Source organism: Neolamprologus brichardi, chromosome 11, assembly GCF_056152115.1.
Source record: "Neolamprologus brichardi isolate AB-2024 chromosome 11, ASM5615211v1, whole genome shotgun sequence".
Taxonomy (NCBI): Eukaryota; Metazoa; Chordata; class Actinopteri; order Cichliformes; family Cichlidae; genus Neolamprologus; species Neolamprologus brichardi.
Genome location: NC_142114.1, coordinates 12,298,755 through 12,311,255, shown reverse-complemented (window position 1 = coordinate 12,311,255; position 12,501 = coordinate 12,298,755). Strand labels below are relative to the sequence as shown.

The 12,501-nt window shown below is 39.7% G+C and overlaps 1 protein-coding gene across 1 annotated transcript; it reads left to right on the top strand.

The window, feature by feature from the left end:
- Window positions 1-515: 515 nt before the first annotated feature.
- spaca6 (sperm acrosome associated 6) lies at window positions 516-5,451 on the top strand. Its single transcript, XM_006794762.2, has 9 exons — window positions 516-762; window positions 852-938; window positions 1,129-1,200; window positions 1,425-1,448; window positions 1,554-1,631; window positions 2,113-2,216; window positions 2,612-2,768; window positions 4,880-5,060; window positions 5,219-5,451. The coding sequence occupies exons 1-9, from the start codon at window positions 549-551 to the stop codon at window positions 5,295-5,297; spliced, it is 996 nt and encodes a 331-aa protein (XP_006794825.1). The 5' UTR covers window positions 516-548; the 3' UTR covers window positions 5,298-5,451.
- Window positions 5,452-12,501: the final 7,050 nt, after the last annotated feature.

Here is a 12,501-nt window from a genome sequence, read left to right as displayed (position 1 = left end):
TTTCATATTTGGCTTTTTTTCATTCTCCGTCTCGCCGTCCACCCCCCACCCCCACCCCACACCGCCGGGTAGACTTTCATTTATCGCATATTATATATTTCTCTTGGGTTTTCACGCCGGCACCCTTCCCACTCCATCCCCTACACGTACACAAGCATTTAACTCCATCTTCATCTGCCCCTCTCCCTCTCGCTGCCGCCACCTCCCTCCTTGGCTCGCTCCATCTCTGTGCTCTGCAGTAAAACTGGTGCATTGAGGCAGCAGGAAATGGGGACTAGAGACAATAGAATGGTGGGAAATACAGAGAGGAGTCTGTGATGCTCTCCTGTCGTGTCGAGAAAAGATGAGCGTGATACACTTTCAAGACTTTACTTTTGTCCCCGTGTGGGATGTGAACATAAATACAGGGCTCTAATTCATCAAGCCCTGAAGAAAAAAGAAAGCAAAAACCTTAGAATTTGCACATTTTTTGTCACTATGAGACCAGGATTCGAATCAAAACACCTACAGAGAAACATTAGTTGAGTTTTTAAAGCTCATATTGAAAGATGCACACATCTGCTTTGCGGCTTGTGTGTGTGAGCCTGCTGTTGTGCCTGTCTCAAAGCTGCTATCAGTGTTTTGTGGATGTGGAAGACAGTCTCCGTCTGTGCTGGGGTCACGTTTTGACCGAGTACAATGTGAGAAACGTTGACGCCTGCTTCGAGAAGCTGGACCGCATATTCAACAATAATAAGACAGTGATTGAAGCTGGTAGAGTAGGTGCGAAAGAGTTTCTTCTTTGCAAATTTAGGAACAGTTTGTGACAACATGTAAAAATCTAGGTGATATGTAATTTTTGATTTTTTTAGGTAAAGGCTATGACATCCAACTGAAGGAAATTCTGGATGCAGAGGTCCTCCCGCTGTTGGAAGAGTTTGACCAAAAGCTGAATAACGGTAGCTAAACACCTGTTTAAGCAGACTGTATAGCTGCATCGATAAAAGAGTAATACATTTGCTAAGTGAGGTCAGAAAAAGAGAAGTTAGAAAAAACAAAAAATGATGCCCCCAGCCACACAATTCCCCAGTATGAATTGAGCCAAATATTTCTGTCTTCCTCCTCCTCCTCCTCCCCTCCATCTATCAGACACTGTGTACGAGCAAAGGTTGCAGACAGCAGCAGACAATTTCATCTCAGCTGCCTCCAAACTGCCTAGAGGTGAGCCACGGACTTCCCTTTTCCTCCATTTTTCTGTCCATAATAGCTTATATTAGGTCATCACATCTTACAGTGATCTCTGTACTCTCTCTAAGATGACAGTTACATTTTTAGAGTCTTTAAAATACCATGAAGGATCCAGAAGGTGGTTTGCTTTAACTGGCTTTCACTCCTGGATGCTGTATCAGTAATATTTATTAATCAGTATTTTATTCTCTTCACAGTCTCTGGATGTATCCCTCCATGTGGTTTGTCTTGATTTTATTGTATTTTTTTGACTCTACAACATAACAATCATTTCTTTTAGAAACCAAATAATATTGGCATCAGTATCGGTTTCATTCACCCATCAGGTTTTCAGAGTGCAGGTGCAGTGTACGACTGTGTTACCTGCCAGTACGACTCCTGTGAATTTCCTCTCGACTGCCCAGGTGCGCACTGATATTGATATTATTACCTCTAACACATCACTGATTATGTTATGTCACAATTTCCAACTAAAGAAATAAGTACTAATCCAGATGTGACATATCCTTAAATAGCCCTATTTTCACCTCCATAAGCATCCACTCTTGATCCTTGAAATGCTCTTAGCAAAAAGTGAGGATTTGAAAGAGAGACAGAGGAAAGGTTTTATTTCCACACATTATATCTTTTGCACAGAGCCCCCGAGGTACTCTTTAAGTCCTTGGTTTCTTTATGCAAGGTGACAGTTGACTCCCACACACATGGTATTCGTATCAAGCCTTTACAGCACCGCCACTCTTCAGCATATCATCACTTTTACTCGACTCCTCTGAGACTGGGCTTAAATATTATCATTAAGGAGAGCTCAGGCTGCAAGAGCTGCGAATGTTATCTGAGTGTGTGCATTTGTCTGTGTGCATGTGGGTGGCTATATGTTTATTTCAGTGGAAGAAATTAAAGTTATGGAAAACAGCAGGATTCGAATGTGGTGCAACGTGCCATTTGCCTTGCCAACTGATACTGAAGTGATCTGGAGGTTTGCAGAGGAGGTACGCTCAGCATATGGTGAATCATTCAGGGTCACTGCCATACTGTTAAAAGTAACAGTTCAACATTTTTGCAAAATACACACGCTAGTTTACTCGAGTTAGAGTTAGACGAAATGAGCAACGTGATTTCAAATCTTTGAAATTTGAGGCTGGAGCTGGAAGACAGTTAGCTCTGCACTACAGACTTAAAGATGTCTCCTAATAACAGGTGTGTTTGTCAGTGCGTGATTTTGCTCAGTTGCCTACAAATCTTTGCAAATTTATAACCACATGAACAGAGTTGACTTCTTGTGACAACAGATTTAATAAATATAAAATGCTGAGCTGTTATTATTAACACTTTGTTGTTTATTTGTGTGAAGCAGACAAAAACTGAGAACATTTCAATCCTTCAGGTTGAAACGCAGCAATTGGATCAGTTTAAAGAAGTGACTGTGGGCGTTGACAGGCTCTACTCCATCCCCTCAGTGACTTTGAAGCATCAGGGCACCTACCAGTGTGAGGTGTACTCGGGCCAGCTCTCCTTTATCCGAGTATACTACTATGTCTCAGGTAAAACAGCTGACTTTAGAAGGATATTTGGAAATTTTAACTGATCAAGCGGAGAGTCATTGTACCAGGAAAAAGGCAACTTTTTCACATTTAAAGCAGCATTACTTTGTACCTGAGAAATGTTTGAACACTTGATGAAATAAGTAAATAGGTCCAAACTTTGACATGTATTGAAACTATTTTAAAGATATTATATTATTTACATTGTAGTTTTACTTTTTTAAATGAGAAAGAACAGCTTAGAAATGTTTTTGAGGGTACATTGAACTTTCATATTCTTTTCTAAATTCGCCATCACCAGTCAAATCTTCTCCCATAAATGTCCAGAGACGTGAGTGCTGGCTCCTGTTTGTCTTGTTCACCACTTGATTGCACTCAGAGACACTCTAAGTAGTTGGCTAGAAAGTCTCTAAAGTCTCCAGTAAGTGCATTTAATTGAAAGCCTTCTCTGTCCAAAATTAGCATCCTCTGGAAAATCACTGTAAATTAGCCACGCACCTTTCTAAATAAGCTGGCTACTGTGTGTCACAGGGAGGCCTGTGACCTCCAAACATACTCCACAGTGTTTATATTTTCATTGTGCTGTGCATGTCCAGGCACTTTGGGACTGCTTTTTATGGTCACCTTCCTGGAAGTGTGGTATGAAGGAGGGGGACTTTAGTCTGAAGTTTAAGAAATAAATAGATGATAGATAAATATATCTACTTTTATTTTTTTAAACTTAACTTTTTACCATTGTGTTTGACTGAGACACTGTGCACTGCTATAAGTTTAATATTTATTGATATTTAAGTATTATTTCCTGGGATGAGAGAAGTTATTAACTATATAGCCAGGAGTTTCTCTCAGGGATTGTTGCGTGTCAGGCTGTGATGCTGAGCAGGTCAGAGGGCTGTAAGGTCCCACTGATAATGGATTTAGCCTGTTGCAGAATTGTTCCTTAGAAGGTTGATTTAGTTTTGAAATATAATATTTAAGTTGAAAACACTAGCTGTTTTGTTTTCTCAAAAAAAAAAATTTTTTTAGTTTGATTTTTCTTCAGTTTGTCTAACCAGTCTGCAATGTAGATACAGCACACTAATCCACTGAAGAAAAAGGGAATAAAAAGAGACTGGACTGTTGAGCTGCTGAGAAGCTTGTTATTTCTGAGTCTATTGCTCAGGTGCGCTTCCAAACATGTTCACATCCAGTAAAATAAAATTATAATTATGATGAACCCAAGGTTTCTAAACACTATTCCACTACTACTGAGGGACCTTGCAAATAAAATATATTTTGAAAGTGTGTTGCTGCGAGGACGTGCTGCCGCAGGTATCTTAATACAGCTATTGGCTGGCAAAGCAAGCGCTGGCTGTTTGGAGTCAAGAGGGAGTGATATGCATGAAAACAAAAGAGGAACATATTGACTAATCTAAAGGCTAACCCATCTAAAGCACTAATAACTAACACGGAATACTAACTAATCTAAAGCACATCCAGTTTGACTATACCCTTGCTTTTTATAGCCAAATTCTTCTTACAGGGAAATAAATTAGGCCTGCTGGATGTATGCCTTTGGTAGCAAAGTTGTTAACACATTTAAAGAAATGTGGAAGAATATATCAGAATGTAAATTAGCCCTGTGCAGACAATTCCCTGTGTACAGATAGTGTTTTACTGAAAAGTGGAGTTAAAGGGGATGTTAGAAAGGAGGAAAGAACAAAAATAACTGTTTGACTATATGAATGCATCTATTAGCATTCATGATTATGCATTGTTACACAGCTTAGCATGTGTAATTATGTATATGGGTATAATGTTAAAAGCACATGTGCATCTCACCTCCTGAACATTATATGATTAGTTGAATAATTATTTTAGTTTTCTGTGTTAGCACATTTTTTCTTAAATTATACAACTCTTGAATTGGTGGGTTATTACCCACTAGTGATACATGTCAACTACTGTGTACAGAAGACTAACTACCTCTGTATTTGTGCTTAATAAATGAGGAAACTCCTACTAAGCAAATACAATTAAAACTGCAGACTTCCTCAACCATTACCTTTCACTTCATTCATCGTCAGTTCTCCTCTATATTCCCTGTCTTCATCCCTTCGTGTCTGTCTTAGTGACCCCCCAGGTTGTGGCAGGCCACACAGAGCTGCAGGAGACATTTGACCTGTCTCTGCTCCCAGGAGGGCAGTTTTTCCCCGCGTCTGGTGACTCTCCCCGCTCCTTCCTCGCCTCATTGTTACCGCTTCTCGCCGCCTGTTTAACCGCTTTACTGCTGCTGCTGTGTCTCTCCCTGGGGTAAAACAGAACTATTATTTGCACAGTATCAGCTTTAACAGATTTTAACCGCAAAGTCATTTAGACATTCACACCTGTTATATGAATACATGATGCTCCAGGGCGCACAGATGAGGTGGTATTCATGTTTTTATTTTCTTTTTCTTTGGTTGTTTCAGGGTTCTGCATTGGTCATCCATACAAGAGCAAAGTCATACTGAAGAAACACATCAGGCTGAAGATTTAGGTTTATTCTAGAGTGTGTGGAAGATGTATCTGAAGCAACAAAGGCATTTCATCAAGTCTGCAGAGTGATACGTCATAGTCCAGACAACATGTGTGTCCCTCCTTCCACCAATAGAGGGCAGGATCCACCTCTTTATTAGTAGTAGTACCTAGTAAACATTTTACAACCACATAGTGTAGAGCAGCTGGGCTTGCTTTCATATTTGTGTGTGTGTGTGTGTGTGTGTGTCCTTGTATGAAAAAGAAAAATGGTCCTCATCACTCGTCATGAAGCAGGAACCACTTTAAACTGACCTTAGGGGGTCACTTTAAGGTACTTTAAGGGCACTTTGACTTTGAGGGTTAGGGTTAGATTCTTTGGCTACTCCAGAAAGCAGCTGAGCTTAAAATCAGAGAGATGAAGTTGAGCAAAATATTTACACAGTCGAGGCATCCTGACAGAACATTTTGCCAAGACAGAATTTATTAACTATCAACACAGAAGAACCCGATATCTAGTATGAGTTGAGAAATACTGTAAGGAAAAGTGATGAGGTAAAACAGGTCATGTGTAGACATTGTGACCATGATTACACTCTGAGTGGCTGATGGACTCAGTTCTGTCCAGACAGTTGTGCAGTCAAAAGGGTAAAAGGAAAATCCTTTGTTTCATCACTCACAAGCAGAACACAGAAACAGAGAGGACAGAGAAAGACAGAGGTAGCAACAAGCTACCGACTACAGTCAGTCTAAATGAAACCACGAGAAGTAGTCAGTCTTGACATGTTTAAATATATTCAGCAGGAATTTGCATTGAACTTTGCTATTACATTGCCACAGTGTCACATTACTGTTGTGGTTTGGTTTTGGTTGCGTAAACGACAGCAAAAGATAAATCACAACTCCCCCCCCCTCCCCCTCAACACCATCAAAGGCTGAATCACATATCATATGATGAAGAAACTCTGTTACAAAACGCACTGTTTTACAAAAGTCGCTCATATGCTGGGACCAATCCTCAAATCTGAAAACCCCAATCAAAAGCTTTTGATGTCAAAGTGTGTGATTATGGTTTGCACAGGAATGTATAGATCAGGTTTGTTGAATGGCAGAGGAACAGGACCCAGTCGCAGGACTTTATGCACAGTTACAGTGAGTTTATTTACAGTGAAAAAAGTGCAAAACAGTTCCAACAAGATGTGATTTCCTCAGTGGTGATAGTCCCAGCTCCCGGTGGGTGCGGCAATTCCTAGAAAAAAAGAAAAAAAAAACTCCACAGTTCCTTCCAAAATATTTACAAAAGCCTTAGTGCTCTCTCCAAAACTCTCCACAGGTTTGCTGGACACAGAGAGGACAGAGGGTTAATTTCCTTTACTCAGAAAAACATGACAAGTTAAATTCTTTGAACTTTGAACATGTTCAATTCTTTGCATGAGGCAGGGTTCCAATGGCTATTGTTAATCAACGATCCAGCGTTGACTGAAGCTCAGCCACTCTACTAAAGTGACCCTTGATGGCGTGTGGATTATCAGCAGGTGTGTGGCTCAAGAGCAGGAACTTCTTCAAGGTCCCTATGCTGCACAAAGACAAGAACACATGCATACAAACATATACACACATACAGGAGGCAGAGAAAGAGCTAGAGGTGGAAGAAAAAACAAAAGAAGAAATGACAGGTTAGCCAAGCAAGGAAGGACCATGGCAGTATAACTGATGCCATTTAGCATTATGTAACCAATTCAGCCTATACTGTACTTTGACTAGTATGTAGACATGTCTTATGATGGATAAATGTTATAAATCACCAATAGCCTATGATGAGAAAAGACTATCAATAAAAAAAAAATCAGCATTTAGTTATTTTAGTAACTATATTTTTTGTTTTGTTCTTCAAAAAAGCCACACCTGCCCTCAGTTTTATGCACACAGACATAAAAGCACATGACAACAATATAACCAGTGACCTCGATCCAATAAAGATGCATTTCTTTATATGATGACAATAAAGATAAAGCTCTTCTTAGGTGTGTGGACACCGAGGTTTGTGAATGTGATATCTCAAGAGTGAGCTGACATGGGAGCTTTAAATTAATACTATCAGTACAGCTACTAAAAATCTTGGATGAGTTCAAATCTCAGTGAGTTTGACCTCAAGGTCTAAGGTCAAGTCTTATAAAAATCTTGTGAATGCGATAACTCTAAAATTCATACCGTGGATGTATCTACAAAAAAATCTTGGATGACTTTCAATCTCAGCAATCTTAAGTTCATGGTCAGAGTAAGCTTTCTGAAAATTTTGAGAAATCAATAACTTGAGAACAATGTGACGTAAGATTTTGAAACTGATGACACAGGTGTGTCTTCTGGAAGCTGAGGGTAGCACTGACCAGCATTTCTTTTGTTTTGTTGTTTGTCTGCCTGGCAGTCTCCACTTAGGTCCACAATTTGCAATTCTTGACACTTTGAGGATTTTTGCATGTAAAAGGAGTCCAATGATAGTATAAAACAGTGGTTCCCAAACTTTTTTTGCTAGGCCCCCCTTTGTTTTACAAGAAAAATGTTCGCACCCCCACGTGCACGTGCGCATGCACACACACGCACACATCCTCCAACCACACACACCCATATTTTGCTCCATTGCGGTTTATTTCACACCTCAAACATTTATTAAACAATTAAGAAAATACAAGTAATCTGCAATAAATTACAGGTAGTAAGAAAATAAACTACTAACTCTTTTACACTATGTCCGCAACTACACGGGTATTTTTGAAAACGCAGCTGTACACGTAAATGGCGTTTCGAATCACCGAAAACTGAGATTTTTTTAAAACTCCTTTTTTGCGTTCAAGTGTGGAGGAGGAATACAGAGTTCATCATGCAATGTCAAAGGTATGTGCCTTTTTCACATCACGCTGTGCGCCACGTTATTGTTTACATGAGATGAATTGCAGAATGGAAGATAGAGACAAAATACCGTTTCTGTTAATCTGACTATCTTCAGGTTTTACAGCTTACATATATACACGCAGTTACTGTCCCTCCATGTTTGTTTTTTTCCTGTGTAATAATATTCAACATTGCTATCAAATCAAAAAATGCCTCTCTGTGTAAAATGGGTTTAAAAACATGAACAACTGTGGGATACTGGTTGTCCGTGATTTGAATCGGGGGACAAATCGTGGCAGGATCAGCCTGATATTATTTGTATCCCGCTGTAACTTTACTGTATAAAGAGCTCACATCTCCAAAATGTCAGGAGTAGTTAGTCATTACAACAAGTGTTTGTGAACTAAAAATCAAGAATGTGGGATACTGTTTGTCCGTGATTTGAAGAGCCCAGCGCTGCTTCCGACAAAGGGAAAACCAATTATGCAGGGGAGACCTAGCTTGGCACTTGTGCAGGTGAAGCCAAAGGGAAGATATGCTTCACCATATTTTCTAGTCTTTGGCTAAGAATGAAGTTGGTTTGGAAACATATTCAGCGATGCTTCATCTCCTGCTTTGCGTTTCTGTGGGCGCCCGTGCTAGCAGTGTCCAAGCGTTTTGTTTTTTTCCCCCCTGCCATGGCTCTGCGGGCCCCACACTTTGGGAAGGTCTGGTATAAAAGATGAATGTATGGTGAATATGAAGGCTTCTTGTTCTATAGAAGTCTTAAAAATGACCACCGGACTTGACCTCATTACATTTTGCTAACGGGTTTATGGGCCCAGTCACTTACTTTGGTTAATTTTTAAAAAAAAGGAGTCTAAAAAAGAAAAACAATGAAGCGCCTTGTTGTTGTGATTTGTTGCTAATAAATAAAACTGAATTGAACTTTATGTTTTACTCCTCCTAAGCAAACTTCCACACACAATTTAACAGGGAGATCCACCCTTCACTCGTAACATCAGTTTCAATTCATCCGGATCAAGATGGAGAAATTGCACATCTTCATGTGTCAGAATCCATAAACTGTGGCTGCACATATCTTTTATTGCTGTCAATGAGTCTCAAAACCTGCATGCAAAACATGACATTTGTCCACAGCAGGTCATCCGTGCATGCACATTTAACCATCTTTTTTATGATATTTTTACGCACACAAAGCTCTTTGAACATAAAAAGGATCAGATTTGTGAAACCAAAAAATTTTACGTTTCTGTGCAAATTATAAATATTCAAGTTCAAAGATATACAAAAAATATTTATATGATATTAGATGTACATGTCCTCAAATGGCTTTTTACTTATTAGTGAATGTTACTTATTATCAAAGCATGCATTTGTGAGTACTCAATGTAACACAAAAATCACAAATTTGTAGATTAAAGCGCCAGAGTCCATTTATACCATATATGACGCAAAGGAGAATGGGCCCACTGGACATGAGTGTATGGGTAATTCTTCAAAAATATATAAAAAAAACAAGCCTTTCTAGGCACGTAAATTAAATTAAATAATTTCTGCTGTTCATACCCGAAAAATTCAACTCATATATGGTGTGCAATGTGTGCCAGATTTGGACACATTACACACCTGAATATTTATTTATTGAAAGTGCAGACACTTTTCACTGTTTCACTTCAGAAGCATAGATATTTGCACAGGTGATGTGTATATATGTTGTTTAATGATTTTTTTATATTTAAAATGTGAACTAAAGCATATTTTTAAAGGGGTTACATGCTAAAACAAAAATTAATTAATTAATTAAGCGAGGAATAAATCTGCTTACTTTTTCTGTGTTCCAGCCTCAGTAACTTTGACACAGTAACACCTGCTGTAATATTTACACCTCTGATGAAATCTCACAAGTGTTCGCTTTACTTTGATACCAAGAGTGTTTACACAGAGTTTTTTCAGAGAGAGGAAAATAATGGGGAAGATAATTTTTTTAATGTGAATGCAAATATTTTCTGATATTTTAAAGGCTCATTATAATATAAAAAGATCCGATCTTACATTGAAGAGATTTTTGTCTTTTTTGTGTTTACATGTGCTCCTTAAACAGATTCACTGAGAGTCAACTTCTGTATCTCTTTCCAGCAACGCCAAATCTTTTTTTGGCAGTGATCATTTAGCCAAACAGTGCTGTAACCTAGTAACAACTTATCTTTAATGACTGTAATTTAGTTGGAGTTAACCTAATGGCTAGATCACACTGATATAAAAATTGTTTAATGCTTGTACAGCTTCAGCAATTTAGAACCACTGCACTAAAGATCCTGCTACTCAATTTTAGGACATTATTCTCTAACTGCACTAGTCACAGCCACACTTTTTGCTCCATCTTTACAGAATTCAGCCACAAATTTTAATTCAGGATTCTTTTACTGCCATGTCTCAAGTCAAGTCCCCCACCTCCTACAGATTTACCTTTGTAAGTAAAGCTAAACTTTCAAAATCAAGGACCAAAGGTCAGGATCAACACGGATCTTCAAACATTACTTCCTGTTTTGTTATCCTGTTGGATAAAAGGATGAATTTGAAACTCATTATCATTATTCTCTAAAAATTCTGATAAAATTGTCAGTGCCACCGACTGGTGGCACTGACACATCTTATGAAGACTCATAAGTCTTCATAAGCAGTGGTTCTAAATTGCTGAAGCTGTACAAGCATTAAACAATTTTTATATCAGTGTGATCTAGCCATCAGGTTAACTCCAACTAAATTACAGTCATTAAAGATAAGTTGTTACTAGGTTACAGCACTGTTTGGCTAAATGATCACTGCCAAAAAAAGATTTGGCGTTGCTGGAAAGAGATACAGAAGTTGACTCTCAGTGAATCTGTTTAAGGAGCACATGTAAACACAAAAAAGACAAAAATCTCTTCAAGAGCGGCTCTTCCTCAACCTCCTCCGACCACAGGTACAACATGCCCAGGACCCACTACAGTTCGCCTACAAGGCGGGTGTCGGAGTGGAGGATGCCATCCTGTACCTCCTGCATAGAGCCCACTCAGACCTCGATGGGGGAAAAGGCACGGTCAGGATCCTGTTTCTTGACTTTTCCAGTGCCTTTAATACCATCCGGCCCTGTCTGCTCCAGGAGAAACTGAACAGGATGCAGGTGGACCTCTGCCTGGTGGCTTGGATCTCCGACTACCTCACCGACAGGCCACAGTACGTCAGGCTGAAGGACATCACGTCTGACACTGTGGTTAGCAGCACAGGAGCACCACAGGGAACTGTGCTGTCCCCTCTTCTCTTCACCCTGTACACCTCTGACTTCTGCTACAACTCTGAATTATGCCACATTCAGAAGTTTGCAGACGACACAGCCATCATGGGGTGTATCTGGGATGACCAGGAAGAGGAGTACAGAAGTCTGGTGAGGAACTTTGTCGCATGGAGTCACACAAACCACCTGCAATTCAACACCTCAAAGACTAAGGAACTGGTTGTGGACTTGGGAGGTCCAGAGCAGGTCCACTGCCGGTTCAGATAGAGGGGGAGGAGGTGGAGGTGGTCAACAAGTACAAGTACCTCGGGCTGTGGGTGGACAATAAACTGGACTGGTCATGCAACACAGAGCACCTGTACAAAAAAGCCCAAAGCCGACTGTACTTCCTCAGGAGGCTGAGGTCTTTTAACATCTGCAGGAAGCTCCTGAGGATGTTTTACCAGTCGGTGGTTGCAGGAGTACTGTTCTATGCTGTGGTGTGCTGGGGGAGCAGCACAGCAAAGAAGGACTCATCCAGGCTGGAAAAACTGATCAGGAAGGCTGGCTCTGTGGTCGGCATGAAGCTGGACACTCTGGTGTCAGTGGCAGAGAAAAGGACACTAAAGAAACTGCTGGACATTATGGACAATGCTGGGCATCCTCTGCACACGGCCATAAACAACCAGAAGAGTCTGTTCAGTGACAGGTTGCTTCTCCCAAAGACAAGAACCAACAGACTTAAAAACTCCTTTGTCCCACACGCCATCAAACTGTTTAACTCCTCTCTGGAGGGAAGAGGGAGGGGAAACAGGAGGACAAAGGAGGGGGGAACAACTAAGCTGTAGTGCCTCTCCACTTCACTGTGCAATTACCTTTGTGCAATACTTTTTGTTAATAATCAGCGGTGCAATAGACTCCATACTTGAAATGTGCAATTCACTTGTATTTTTATTTTTATTTTTATTCCTATTTATTCTATTTATCCCCTTTGTATATTTTATCTATATATGTCTTTGTATTTATATATGTGTGTGTGTGTGTGTATATATATATATATATATATATATATATATATATATATATATAATA